The sequence below is a fragment of the Vitis vinifera genome, chromosome 5, assembly GCF_030704535.1.
Source record: "Vitis vinifera cultivar Pinot Noir 40024 chromosome 5, ASM3070453v1".
Taxonomy (NCBI): Eukaryota; Viridiplantae; Streptophyta; class Magnoliopsida; order Vitales; family Vitaceae; genus Vitis; species Vitis vinifera.
Window position 1 is genome coordinate 26,363,740 of NC_081809.1, and position 14,269 is coordinate 26,378,008.

The following is a 14,269-nucleotide window of genomic DNA, read 5'->3' on the forward strand; positions in this document are numbered from 1 at the left end:
CATTTAAATTAAATATTTTTTAATTCATTTAATTGATGTTGAAATACATTTCATATTTTCTATTTTTAAAGCTTGAAGAAGTAGTTTCAATTAAATAAGATATTTTCTTTTTTATATAAAAAATTCTATATTTTATATTTTCTAAAACAAAAAAATTGAAATGTTTGAATTAACAAAAATATTTAATAAAATATGAAATATGTCTAATTGTAAATGGACACATTTACCCTCGGGATTTTTCCAATTTTTCAAATCTGCCCAGGCCCGTTTACTCTGGGAAACAAGGACAGAATGGTCATAGACATTACCAAATCAACAACGCTCAGTAGAAATGTACAGGCCACGTAGAGACGACTCCAAAAAACAGAGTCGCTTTCTCCTCCATTTTCTCCATGGCTTCGGTACAGTCAATCCGCTGTGTAAACCCTCGTTTGGATTCTAACCCCCATCTAGGGTTTTCCAGAGCCCTATGGCTTTCACTACCAATTTCAAAGCTCAAGAATCCACAGTTGGGGAAGCTGGTGGTCTCTGCAAGCAGCGCTGAAAACGGGGTCGGTTTCAATGACAAAACCGCCGCTGTTGCCAACCCTGCGCCTTCTGCAGCCAGGTCCAAGTATGATTCCGCGTTTTCATATGAAGATTGTGTTTGGGTTAATAATATGTGATGGCATGTGTGAGTTATCAAATGGGTTTTTGCTAACTTTTGTTATATTGTTCGTTATCTTGTTTTAATTGGGATGACTTCTTGTTTGTGAATTGTCATGTAAAGACTGTTGTCTTGAGTTCATCTTCGGGGATTTCAAACTGGGTTGTGCTAATTTTTGTTATAGTTTGCGGGTTTTGATTTATCATTGATGTAGTTGCTTTTTAGTTTCTATCAAGGCGATTTTGTTATTAAACTGCTTAAATTTGATTGGTGTGTATCTTATTCTGGTAATTTACCTATGTTTTTTTTGGTTGATCACGCAGTTTTACTCAACAATATTTGTTTTGTCATATATGTGAAATTAGGCTTGATTTTGCTTATTTTTGTTGGATTTTTTCATTTTGGTTTATCAGCTATTGTAGGTAGTTGATTAAGATGGTTTTGTTGCCACCGGTTTTACTTTAAATTTTTACATATGTTTTTGGTTCAGGTCAGGATAATTGGTTGCAGTAATGATGAAGTTTTCCAATTTCTTTTATGCGCTAGTTGTACGTTTTTATGATATAATTTCTGGTTTTAGTTATGCTTTTGCGTTTGCGTTTATTTGAATTATCATATTAAAGTTGCCTTCAATGACACCGGGTTTGATCAGTTCAGCAGTTTAATTTCAATATTTTCTGTTAATTTATTCTGGATGTTTATGTGTGTCTATGCAATTTTATACTCTACACTACCTAGCCTTGAAATGCTTATTCTTTTAATCTGTTGATTTCTTTTCTAAATCTAGAGTGCGGCGCCACACAATTTCAGTATTTGTTGGAGATGAAAGTGGAATGATTAATCGAATTGCCGGGGTCTTTGCAAGAAGGGGATATAACATTGACTCCCTTGCTGTTGGTCTGAACAAGGACAAGGCGCTCTTCACTATTGTTGTCTCTGGAACTGAAAGGGTGTTGCAGCAAGTTGTAGAGCAACTTCACAAGCTTGTGAATGTTCTGAAGGTTTATCTATTGCATTTTCTTTAATCTTTTAACATGATATATTAATTTTCAATTTTCAACCACACAGATTTGTTTTTTTTCCATTGGGAATTTTTGTTCTCCTACTTGATATGTTAAATCTTTCTTCAGTCCGTGCTTGTCTGAAATTAATGTAAAAATTAAAACATGTAGGAACATAAGTATCAACTTTACAGATTGACCTTAGGCATAGTATGCAGTGATGGGGATGGCATGCTTACCATGAAACCTTAAAGTTGTTGATCCTTTCTGCCTATTTGCAGATTGGGTATCCTTTTAATTTTCTTCAGACTCTTTTGCTATTTGTTTAGTTTTCCTCTTCTTATCCCTTAGGGATGATAACTTTTGTGTATGTGTCTCTCTCCCCCCTAATTTTCTATATTTAATTTGTATTTAGGTTGAAGATATCTCAACTGAGCCGCATGTAGAACGTGAACTGATGCTCATAAAAGTCAATGCGAATCCCCAGTATCGTGCTGAGGTAATCACAATTTGATGCTGGGACATTGAACATTGAAGGTCTTCGTTGATTTTTTTTTTAATCTGCACTTGCTTCTTGCGATGTTCATTATCTTATTACTGAATTCCATTTCTTTGTTTTAACCTCCAGATCATGTGGTTAGTGAACATTTTCAGAGCGAAAATTGTGGATATCTCAGAGCATTCAGTAACCATTGAGGTGATAGCCAATCTCTGCTGGCCTTTTCTTTTAAATTTTAGCTGGGGGATTTTAACTCTTAACAGGCGTTGTTGTCAAGTTGTGTAAACCAGTTATGTTGTGGAAGGATTCTGATTTGGCTGAAAGTGTGTACAAGTATTTATAAGCATATGTGACAGTCAAAAGGTTATGGTCTATAACTGATTACATTGGGAGAAAGCTTTATACCCTTTATAGTTTCTTTGTGTTGTAAAATTGAATTTTTCCTTTAAGCATTTCTTGACAAATGAGAAGTCAGTGTAGTTGGCCAAGAGTTTGGCCAAATGAAATGCTGTATAATTTATTTCTGTAGGATCTTGTTAGTGTCAATCCACTTTTTAAGTTTTGGTAGTTCTGCTATGATCAAGTGATTTAAATTAGGTTAGCATCCTTACATTATGTTGTTGTCAATCTTCTTATTCCACCTTCAAGGTAATGTGAACCAGCCCAGCATAACAAATGTTGAAGTCAATCACATTGATTCTTGGTAAAAGATTTCCTTGGTAAGGAACATCAGTTGAGATTGTTACAGCCTTGAATGTGTCCTGTGTCTAGCTAGTGTGGTTGAGGTTCATGCAACACAAAACATAAGAAAGAGTTAAACACATTACACCTGATGCTTTTATTTTGCACGGGATAGAGAATACCTCAATAGTCTCTTTTAGTCCTGTAGAATTCTATAGACAAAGTTTAACACAACACAGAAACTTTAACATAACACAATGAAGCAAAAACTGAAGTTAAGGGATTGTGATCCCATAGGGGCTTACTCTCGATTTTCTAGGTCTTTCTGTGCTTCCTAGAAGCATATCTTTTCTTGTGCTTTGTTCAAATTTTAATCAAGCGGCTTTGCATCAATATAAAGTGTGTTTATGGGACTTTATCAGGTTCTTATACTATGTCTTTGGTGGATTGAGCATTTGCATGTTCAATTAAATTTGCACTTATTATTATTATTTTTTTTGATAGGCAAAAGAGCAATAAATATATTAAAGAGCCAAAAAAGGCTACACCAAGTACATAGGAAGTGTACATGTGTGCACCAACGAAAGAAAAACACAAAAACCCTCCTCTTATTGGCAACCTAACCAATCGATAAAATCAATCATAGAGAAGGACTCTTGCCCTAGACCCCATTTGATCCATTCTAAAAAGTTACATAGAAAAGGGAATTTTAGCTCTTGATATGGAAGTTCAACATTATCAAAAGCCCTTCTATTCCTCTCTTTCCAAATAGTTCAAAACAAACAAAGAGGAGCAACATTTCATGCCTTCTTTCTCCTCTTCCCAATGGATTGGCTATGCCAACTAAGTAGCGTTGCTTGGATTGAGGTATGCAACACCCAAACCACTTCAAAAAAGGAGAAGACCAACTATCATAACAAACTTGCCTTAGAACAAAGAAGAAGGATGTGATTGCAAGATTCCTCCTCACCTTTGCATAGAAAACATTTGTTGACCAAAGTCCAACTTCTCCTTTTCAAGTTGTCCACAGTTAGAATCCCTTTCCAAGTTGCTTCCCAAATAAAAAAACTGGCTTTTATTGGAGCCCAAGAATTCTAAATAAGCCTTCTCAGGAAAGAATCTAAACTCCTTTGAATCATCCCATCATAGAAAGATTTAACTGAAAACTAGCCTCCCTTGGTAGCCATCGACACCACCTTGTCATCACCTTCCTACTCATTGATTTACCATGCAAACGCAAAAAGAGTACTTCAACACAACGTCACAACCTAACTCCTAGTCTTGGAAATTCCTTACAAACGGGGGTTCCAACATCCACCAAATTCAGCCTGCTCCCAAGCCTCCTTTGAAGTGGCTATAGCGAACAAAGAGGTCCTCAAAGGGGTGTCCCCACACCAAATGTCTTTCCAAAATCTTACCCTTCTTCCATTGCCCAAAACATAGGAAATCTTGCTTTTGAAAGCATCCCATCCTCTCCTTATAGCCTTCCACAATCCTATGCCATAACCCTCCCTCGCCTCCAAAGAGCACCAACCCCCTTCCACAATTAAATTTTCACTTTGACTTGTTTTGCTTGATTTTTCAAAGATTTAAAAGATAATTGCCCCTTGTTGTGGGTGATCCAGGTAACTGGAGATCCAGGGAAGATGGTTGCTGTGCAGAGAAATTTAAGCAAGTTCGGAATTAGAGAAATTGCTAGAACTGGAAAGGTTGGATGTTTCCCTTTGAAATACTTTATAATATCTTTCAGACATTTATTTTCTCTTCTCATGATTCATCTTCAGAATCCTTTTGAGCATGCATTTCATGTATCAGTGACTGAAACTTTTTCTTGTTGTAGATTGCCTTGAGAAGGGAAAAAATGGGCGAGTCTGCTCCATTTTGGCGATTTTCAGCATCTTCATATCCTGATCTTGAAGGAGAAATTCCAGAAAACACTTTTGTGGAAACCAGAACTAAAACACTCAATAGTGAATCTGATGCATCTGTTGGAGTAGGCATTTCAATAACCTTTGCATGCAATCTTTTTTTTTTTTTGGTTGTCCAGGCCTGGCAAATATTTCTTGGATGTGTATATGAGGGTGTCAAGTATAAAGTTGGTTTATAGCTATTTTTTGTGTTGATAAATGCATAATTTTAGAATCTGACATTGATTTAAAAACATTAGAAGTTATGGTTTATTTATTCAATCTTTCACTTTTGTTTTATCATCAAATTATACATGTCTTTTTAGGATATTTTTTCATTCATTTTTTTTTTTCATATTAGAGCCATCCAAGAGCAGGCCTTTGGATGTATGGCTTCTATTAGACACACACACAAAATAATGTATAATCTGCCAGGTGCCAACATCCTGTGATGGGCCTTGTCTGGAAACTCTTTAATTTTATTTCATGTGATCCAACCACTCAATCTTATACATTCTTATATCCTTTTGAACCAAATGCAAATTATTATTCTATTATTAATAATGCAATTGTTGCCTGAATGAAGAATCACAATTCTCCTTAATTGAATGCACACATCTGTATCCAAAATTGAATTTTACTATATCACTATTGTTGGCCAGCATACCAAAAAATCATACATAATTCCTCACGTTTAGATAGATGTTGCAAAAATATTGCTATGTCCACCTTTTGAGTAGGTGACTGTTGTTTGGACATATTTGATTGTTATACTGTGCTCACTCTGTGCTGCATTGGGCTCGATTGGATAATTTCTTACTTATTCCGATATTATTATAACTGTTGACCAAGTGTTTGATATATTTTTCTTTGTTCATGAAGGGAGATGTTTATCCAGTGGAACCATCTGATGGGTTCTTATTCAATAAAGTTCTTGATGCTCACTGGGGTGTTCTCTATGATGAAGATGTAAGGAAGCTTATTGCTGCTTCTGATCCTTTTGCATTTGTTTCTTTAAGTTTGTGGCATCATTGTTCTCAAGGAAGTGCATGCAGAATGACTACTTTTAATAAGCACAACTCTTACTTCAATGAAGGCTTTAGTATCCAATCTGATTAGTTACCATAAAAAAGTTTCAAAAGTATTTTGGTTTTAATTTTCAATTTCTTGATTAAAAATATGGATTGAATTTTTTGAGTGATAACAAGAAACTTTGTTCCTGGTTCTAAGGGGCCTTTTGTGCAAACTTGAAAATTAGCTGAGTAAATTTGTTCTCTTTATCTTGGCTGCCCAGCATAACATAAGACAGTTCAATGGGTGGTTCTTTAAGTTTTGCGAAATTGCTGTAGATTGCATCCAGGTTTGAACTGCAGCACTTGCATCCAGGGATAACCAAACATGAGGATGATGGTTGTACTTTGCTGAACTGATACCCCCAAACAGCCCTCATGAAAATTAGCTTACAGCTTCCAAGTCTGAAGCTTGTATGTTACTGCATTCTTTGATGGAAAATTGGACATCTTCTAGACAATCTGAGGATTCTTGTTTTAGAAAATCTAGAGGATTCTATACAAGCTCTAAACTGAGTTTCAGAAAGTGGTTCATATATTCCTTTGACAATTGGTGGTTGAGAAATAACATGATTCTTTGCATCGGATCTTAGATGGGGAAACACTAATGATCTGGGTTAATATTTTTCAGACTAGTGGCCTTCGTTCACACACTCTATCCATGGTTGTAAATAATGCTCCTGGAGTTCTTAATCTTGTTACTGGGGTTTTTGCAAGGAGGGGATATAACATCCAGGTATCTACGTTTTGTTCTTTTATTTATTTATTTACATTTATTTTTATTTTCTTCATGACCTTGATTTCTTGTTATCAGAGTCTGGCAGTTGGTCATGCAGAAGTTGAGGGTCTCTCTCGCATTACAACTGTTGTTCCTGGTACAGATGAATCTATTAACAAGTTGGTGCAACAACTTAAGAAGCTAATAGATCTTCATGATGTGAGTCTACTTAACCAGTAAGAGGGATGCATTGGTATTAGAAGTAAATATCATTAATCAGATTCTGTTATTTTGTTGTTTCTGCAAGGACAGGGGATAATGCCATCTTTGTTTGCCTATGTGTGGGTGATATATCTTTCTTCATGAGTGTTGCATATGCAACGTGCTGTGTAACATATGGTTATAAGCATTATTAAGAGTTTATCTATTTATTGTTTACTATTATTTTCCCCTATCTCTACAGGGATTGGTTAGATGCATAGACACCCACCACCAGCACCTGGCATTGGCCATGGCCAACCAACAGACCCACCTCTCCCCCGTTTGGGGATGCTGTTGAATCTCTCTGTAACTTTTATATGACTTGGTCCCCCAATTTTGTTTGCACATTTTAACTGATCCCCCACAGAAGTAGTGTTTTCACTTTGGCCCCTCCTGGGGAAAGTTCCTGGTTTTGCCACTGCACACATCTGCAACTGTAAAATGCTTCTGAGTCCATTTAACATTGGGAGAAAGTAGAAGAAAACCAGAAATGAAAAATTGTAATAAGAAGTGGATAATTTTTCTATTGGACACCCTGTCAAGCTTGAACATCCTGGCATATCCAAATTTGTGTTCAGCTTGCCTCTATAGATGAGAATGGGATTAATTGAGCAGAACTGCAAGTTAGAAGGCTCTTTGTTCCTAAATATGCTTGCTTAGGAAAATTTTAATGGGAACGATCTGCATCTAAGTCTCATACTTGAAGGACGAGGGCCAAAGTAGCTCAACTTGACATGTGGTTTATGTCTAGTATCGTGATATTGTCACCAAGTGTGTGCAAGGTTGGGGATTGGCAATTTATAGATCTTTCCACCATATTTTAAAACCTTAGTTTCTAAATTTTTGTTCACTAAAATATAGCAGTGAAGCATTTGCACTATATTTGTCTGCTACCATATATCCTAGGTAGAACATTCATTTTGAAGATTCCTTTTCTCATACTTGCAGGCTGAATGTACCATAGCACTCTTTGTAGTTCACAATTAGATGAATGATTGCTATTGAAATTGACACGGATATCTCTTTAATTGTAATTGCACTGGATGAAATAGTTGTTGGTTCCTTCAGGTTCGGGATATTACCCACTTACCCTTTGCTGAGCGAGAGTTGATGTTGATAAAGATTGCTGTGAATGCTGCTGCTCGGCGTGATGTCCTTGATATTGCCAGCATTTTCAGGGCCAAAGCCATTGACGTGTCTGATCACACAATAACCCTTGAGGTGAATATCTTTCACTATAAATATGATCTTCATTCAAGTAGTGTCTTACCATGAGTCTTATCCTCTCTTTGCAATGACATCAAGCTCTTAAGTATAATCTGGGATTGAATATTTATACTTAATTTGGATTATGTATAATCTTATATATATAGATATGTAAATGACCATATTCTTTTTCTCTGGGTCTCTGAGTAAGCTACCAGAAGGATGGCTCTTGAAATGTGAAGCTGAAGCACTCTGATAATTTCTTACACTAGATGGAAAATCTCATTCTATTGCCATTGCTACAGGCTATCTTTCTTTGGCTTTATGTTTTCTTTGGCTTCTTCCACTATTTTCTCTCCTCTTAGTTGGTGATACTTACGGTATTGCTTTTGATGCTTGTACCAGCTTACAGGAGCTTTAGACAAAATGGTTGCTCTGCAAAGGCTGTTAGAGCCCTATGGCATTTGTGAGGTCTGTCTTGCGATCTTGTTTTGATATTTATCAAATCTTTTTATATTTTCAGTTTACCTAAACTCAACTCACTCTCTTAATCAAGCTGCAATTGGGTTCTTCAGACTTCATTTTTCGTGTTCTTCTTTACCCATCTTAACTATACTGTTTACAAGCTCTCACTCTCTCTCACAGCAACTACTTACAATTGCATTGATAATGATTTTTCTGCCTTTCTATAGGTGGCACGAACTGGGCGGGTGGCGTTGGTGCGTGAGTCGGGTGTGGACTCCAATTATCTCCGCGGTTATGCATTTCCTCTCGAGGCTTAAGGAAGGTTGCTGCAATGGAGGAGTGAAGAACACTTGAAAGCTGCGGTGCTTCTATATGCCATGGAAGTGAAGAATTAAAGTAGTACGTATTCTGAGAAATTTCAAACAATAAAATACCATTTTGCAGCTTGAGATTTTGTTTGTTGCCCTTGTTTTCACCAATAAATTTCTTGGTTTTTCCCCAGTTGAGTGTCACAATTTTGCTTATTTACAATTTATACGTGAATCAAGTTGATGAGGAAAGGACTGAATCTTACTACTATCTGTTTGAGTATAGAAAAATGTGTTCGTAAGTTCTCTTGTTGGTACAAACCCCTGCTAAGTACTGTATTTCCACCAGGGGACACAACATCAAAATAGATCCGGCAGGCCAACCCATCTTCCAATTAGGCAACATAAGCCAGCCTTTTGAGAATTTAGGGATTGAAACATGTAAGCTATTAAGAAAAGAGAATAGGAGAAAGGGCAATGAACAGTTTTTTTTTTTTTTTTTTTGTTCCTAAAAATAAAAAGTAAAACGAGATGATACCTTTTAGTTGTTTTTATTTTTTTAAGAATTATTTTTTAAAAATAATTTTATAAATATAGAGAATTATAGAAAGAAAGTATTACAAATAAAGAATTACTTTTAAAATATATTTAAATTATTAAAAACACATTAAGAATATTTTAGGGTCTGAGGTAATTGTTTTCGAAAATACTTTTGAAAAACATCTTTTGAAAATAATTTTTTAAAACTGTTCTCTAATGTTTTATAGAATAAAAGTGTGTTTGAAAATTTAAAATGTTTTTAGTCTGTTTTTAATATTTTTAAATATACATTTTTTATATAAAATTTATGTTCATTTTTTTATATTTTTAATCATTTTACAAGTTTGTATAATTATTTTTTAAAATAGCCATTAGAAAACAAGTGAAAATAATACAAAACAACTAAAAAATGTTATTTGAAAATATCATATTTTGTTTCCTATTCTTAAGAACAGAAAAAAGAAAAATGATTTTTAGTTACTATATGTGTTTTCTTGGTTTTTTGTTTTGAAGAACAAAAATCTGTTATTGAAAACAGTTGACAAACAGGTCATTAAATTTTTTTAAACATATTTTTGTTCTATAAAACATCATATAATAATATTATAAAATTGTTTTTCAACATTGTTCTCAAAAATATTTTTCAAACAAAGCCACAAATATTAACATATGTTTGATAATTATTTTTCAAAACAATTTTCTGTTATCTAAAATAAAAAACGGTTTTTTAACTTAGAAAGTATATTTGGTAATCCCTTGATAGAAAATAGTTTTTTAAAAACAAATTTGATATGTTTTCAATTATTCTTTATAGAATGTTTTGAACAATTAAAATGGTAAAAAATACTTTGAAAACTCTTACATTGTATAAAAATACATGGTACCTTCATGCAAAAATAATTACAGAAAATTGTTTCTTATATTTGAATTCACAAACAAAATTTTACTTATTAATCAAGAAGTGATTTTAAAAGAATGTTTTCAAAAAACTATTCTTTTAGAATATTGTAAAATAGGTAAACTTTTATGAAAAAAAAAAAAAAAGGCATGAGAGAAAAGGAAATATAAACAAAAAGGAATGAAAGAAATTGAATATGAAAGAAAGCAAATCACACTGCTAAGAAAATATAAAAATTCAAAATCAGAATTCAGAATTTCTTTGAAATGTTTACAAATTATTAGAAAATGAAATGGGATTAAAAGGTAAACTTCTCTTAAATTTAAAGAATCCAATTCATGAAAGGAGTCTCAACTTATTATGAGTTCTATATAAATTCTTAGTATCAAAGGACTCCTAAGTTTATAAAAGTGTGATGGGATTATTCTAGATAGATGATATTGTCTGGAACAAAAAAGTGTAAAATCAAGCAATTCATTCCCGAGCAACTACAACTACCTGTTTTCCAACATTGCGGCCAGAGTAGAGCCCGATGAGAGCTGTGGGGGCACTCTCGAGGCCTTCGGCTATGTCTTCCACATACACAATCTTCCCTTCTCTGATGTAAGGCATAATCAGGTCCAAGAACTTGGGGTAAAGGTGATAGTAATCAAAAACTAGAAACCCTTCCATGCGGATCCGCTTTGTGACAATGGTGAATAAGTTGCGAACACCCTCAGGCTCCTCAAGGTTGTACTGTGAGATCATCCCGCAGACTGCAATGCGGCCATGGAGTCTCATGTTGACTAGCACTGCATCAAGCATCTTTCCCCCTACATTCTCAAAGTAGATATCAATGCCTTCAGGGAAGTACCTGGAAAATCTGGGAGATTAGAAAGATGCGAAAAAGTTTGTTGACTATATCTCAATATAACATATGTGGTAGAAGTTGTAACAGTTAATTAGGGTCAGTGAGGATACTCACAATATCCAAAAGAATACGGTAATTTCATTAAGCTGCTGGATAGAGGAAGAGCTTTGGCCAAAGAGGGGGGAGGAGTGGGGGAGGGGGGGTGGTCTTTGTCCATTTCTTTGAGCTTAAAATTGATTAGAACTTCAAAGGGATACTGTTAGTTTTTCTAGAATAAAATTAATACTAACCTTTTCAAACAAGCTTCCAAATCCTGCTCTTCTTTATAGTTGAAAGCCTCATCAAAACCAAACTTGTTCTTCAACAGATCAACCTATGATCAAGCAATGTAAAAGTAACAAAATGAGAAGAGAATGAGGCTTTAGTTAATAAGGTCACCCTTTTGGGTTTAGCTTACCTACTCTTCAATAATTGGGGAATTCAGCAGTCAACCAACTAATATACACAAAAAGAATCAATCATATGATAACCGAGATTCTGTCCTTTGATGCAATTGAGCATATCAAGAAGTAAATGCAACAAGTTATGCTGTCAAGGGGTCCAGTCAATTAGAGATCAAGCTCTTCATGCAGAAGAATAAGAGGCAGGCACATCAATGTTAAAACCAGAGGTTTAAGCACAGGTAGGTTGGATGGCACAAACTGTTGTAGTCTTCGGGTTCCAAGTAAAATAATTTGTACCATGAAAGAACACTTGCAGGATTGAATTGGGATAATCATTCGGTTCAAGCAACAACAACTAAATGGAAATTACGATATGAATACTAATGATGGCAATTCACCTTTTCCTTGGTTCCAGCACTTCCAACAACATAGCAGCCTAACAACTTCGCAAACTGCCCAACAAGCTGACCCACTGCTCCAGATGCCGCAGAAATGAAGACATACTCTCCTTTCTTAGGAGAGCATATTTCATAAAAACCAGAATAAGCAGTCATACCAGCCATACCTACAAAGTATAAAATCACAAGGAAGTGGCCATTGGAGATGCCAACAGAAGAAATACAAATAAAAATACCCATGGAAATATAATGAAAATATAGGTTCATAGACTCGAATACAATAGCAACAGAGAGTCTCCAAGAACGAAGCCTGATTAGCTGCCATCCAAGCAGCACATGATACCATTAATCTATGAAGTAGATCGAAAAAGCATGCTTTTGCATTAGCTAGCTTAGTTATAAGATCAGAGTAACAAAGAATTTCAGAACAATTTACTAACCACCCTAAAAAATAAAGGAATGAGGTACATAGCAAAGTCCAAAATAGTTTAATTATGAGGCCCTTGCAATTATCCGATACCGTCTAAAATTTTAAAATTCAGATTGGCATATATTCAGAATCAGTCCTACATTTTGCAAAATAATGTAGTTGGAAAGAGATTTGACAAAGAATTAAGTAATGGTGCTCAAGTTATAACAAGAGTCTACATCAATCAACATCCTATAGAAACAAGTTCCGAACCATCATTCAAATAACTTGCATATATTTTGTGGTAATGAACAAATTCCCAATTACAGATTTGAAGAGAAAAGTTTACCAAGAATTCCAGTATAGTAAGAGAGCGGCACATCAGTGTGCTGAATTTTGAACAGTCGCTCGTCTGTTGTAATGAGACTGTACTCTTCCCATCCAGTAATTCCCCAAACCAAGTCACCCGTCCTGAAGTCGGGATGCCGGGAGTCCAAAACTTTTGCCACACCGTATCCAGTTATAGGCTGTGTGATTTCAGAGCAAAACTCATGACTCTTAGATTATAAATCAGAAAAATTCCAGTCTGTAAGCATTGAAACATCTAATCTATTTCCTTGGGTTAGCCAAATAATCAAAATTCCCATTTCACTTTTATGGATCTCATCTTTTTCTTCCCAATTATGTAAGGCTGGATCTAGAGTTCTAGTTATGGTTTTGAAAATCCGTGAAATCCGGATTTAACGGATTGATCTACAAATTGAGAGTTAGGCTCCAGCTCAACCAGCTTCCTCACTTCGTGATCTTCCTCTACAGTGAAATACCATAGAGTTGGTCAAAGCGGCACCGTTTCAACAACCGATGCTACTCCGCTATGCCCTAGTTTGATCACAGTAGCGTTATCTCATTATTTTAATTTCCTCCTCAAAAAGTTCTCCAATTTCTTCAATATTTTATTCAAACATACGACATAAAACGTCTGTTTTTTCTCCGATATCTCGTCCCTGATATACACGGAATATCGGTTCCGAGCCAAAATTTTCCTCTGGCTCGAAACTACCGATAAATCCTAATTGCGGTTTTCCTAACAGTTCCTCGAAAATCCTAGCCATCAAATTATTGAACAGATTGCATCGAAAACCGGGAGAAAAAAAAATTAATTTCCTAACATTTTTTCTGGAACCAAATAGGAGTATAATATAAAAGCAACAAAAATGACTAAAATGTCGTAGCTTACAGAACCGGGCTTGAATGGCTCCACATAGCTGCCTTGAATGTTCCTCATACGGCTGCGCATGTAGGGATCGCAAGACAAGTAGAGATTCTTAACCAAAACGGCCTCGGAACCTTCTGGAACCTTGAGGCTGATTGTGGAAGTGGTCACGTACATGTCCGATTCTTTAGGAAAGCCGGAGACGTAGTCTCTGAAAATCACCTGCTTGTTGCTCACTGCTTCGCCATCCGCCATTGCTGTCTGCAACTCCAAGCTTTCTCTCTAGTTTGAACTCCTTTCCACGTGGAAATGTAAGAAACAGAGAAGCTAAAGAGTTTTAATGTTTTATTACGATCGTAGTGCAGGGAGAGAGACAGAACCTTCAGGATCATGTTTGGAGTCTTTGGACTCGCTGGGCGTTTGGAAACGTGTGGAGGACAATTTTCGGAAATCCCATTCCCCGTAGTGTGAAAAAACATACTTTTCGCACCTTTGCCGTGGAAATCGTTTTCTAAAGAACCGCTAAAACGTGAAACACCACTCTACTGAAGAAGTGCTACGGTGATTTTGAGATCATAATGTACATTTATTGAATCCATACATGTATAAATAAAATGTACAATTTTTTTCCCCAAATTTTCAAGTCTTTTAACATTGTTTAATTTGGTAAATATTATATATGTTTGTTTAAATGCTACATGTATAATTATTTCTATAATTATCATCAATTAAATACCAAATTATAGTATATAGCCT

At 35.3% G+C, this 14,269-nt stretch overlaps 2 protein-coding genes across 3 annotated transcripts; one reads left to right on the top strand and one right to left on the bottom strand.

Annotated features, from left to right (window-relative positions):
* Window positions 1-302: 302 nt before the first annotated feature.
* LOC100261174 (acetolactate synthase small subunit 1, chloroplastic) lies at window positions 303-9,014 on the top strand. 2 transcript variants are annotated; one of them, XM_002279250.5, is made up of 12 exons: window positions 303-613; window positions 1,434-1,647; window positions 2,063-2,146; window positions 2,276-2,344; window positions 4,453-4,536; window positions 4,668-4,820; window positions 5,617-5,703; window positions 6,436-6,540; window positions 6,619-6,741; window positions 7,852-8,004; window positions 8,395-8,460; window positions 8,682-9,014. In XM_002279250.5, the coding sequence occupies exons 1-12, from the start codon at window positions 393-395 to the stop codon at window positions 8,769-8,771; spliced, it is 1,449 nt and encodes a 482-aa protein (XP_002279286.1). In that variant the 5' UTR covers window positions 303-392; the 3' UTR covers window positions 8,772-9,014. The 2 variants fall into 2 exon arrangements, with proteins under 2 accessions (XP_002279286.1, XP_010650733.1); XM_010652431.3 differs by having other exon boundaries at window positions 329-607.
* Window positions 9,015-10,495: 1,481 nt separating this feature from the next.
* LOC100256090 (NADP-dependent alkenal double bond reductase P2-like) lies at window positions 10,496-13,977 on the bottom strand. Its single transcript, XM_002279323.5, has 5 exons — window positions 13,538-13,977; window positions 12,650-12,827; window positions 11,892-12,058; window positions 11,341-11,423; window positions 10,496-11,053 (listed from the first exon to the last, which is right to left on the bottom strand). Exons 1-5 carry the CDS (start codon window positions 13,766-13,768, stop codon window positions 10,675-10,677), a joined length of 1,038 nt encoding a protein of 345 aa, XP_002279359.1. The 5' UTR covers window positions 13,769-13,977; the 3' UTR covers window positions 10,496-10,674.
* Window positions 13,978-14,269: the final 292 nt, after the last annotated feature.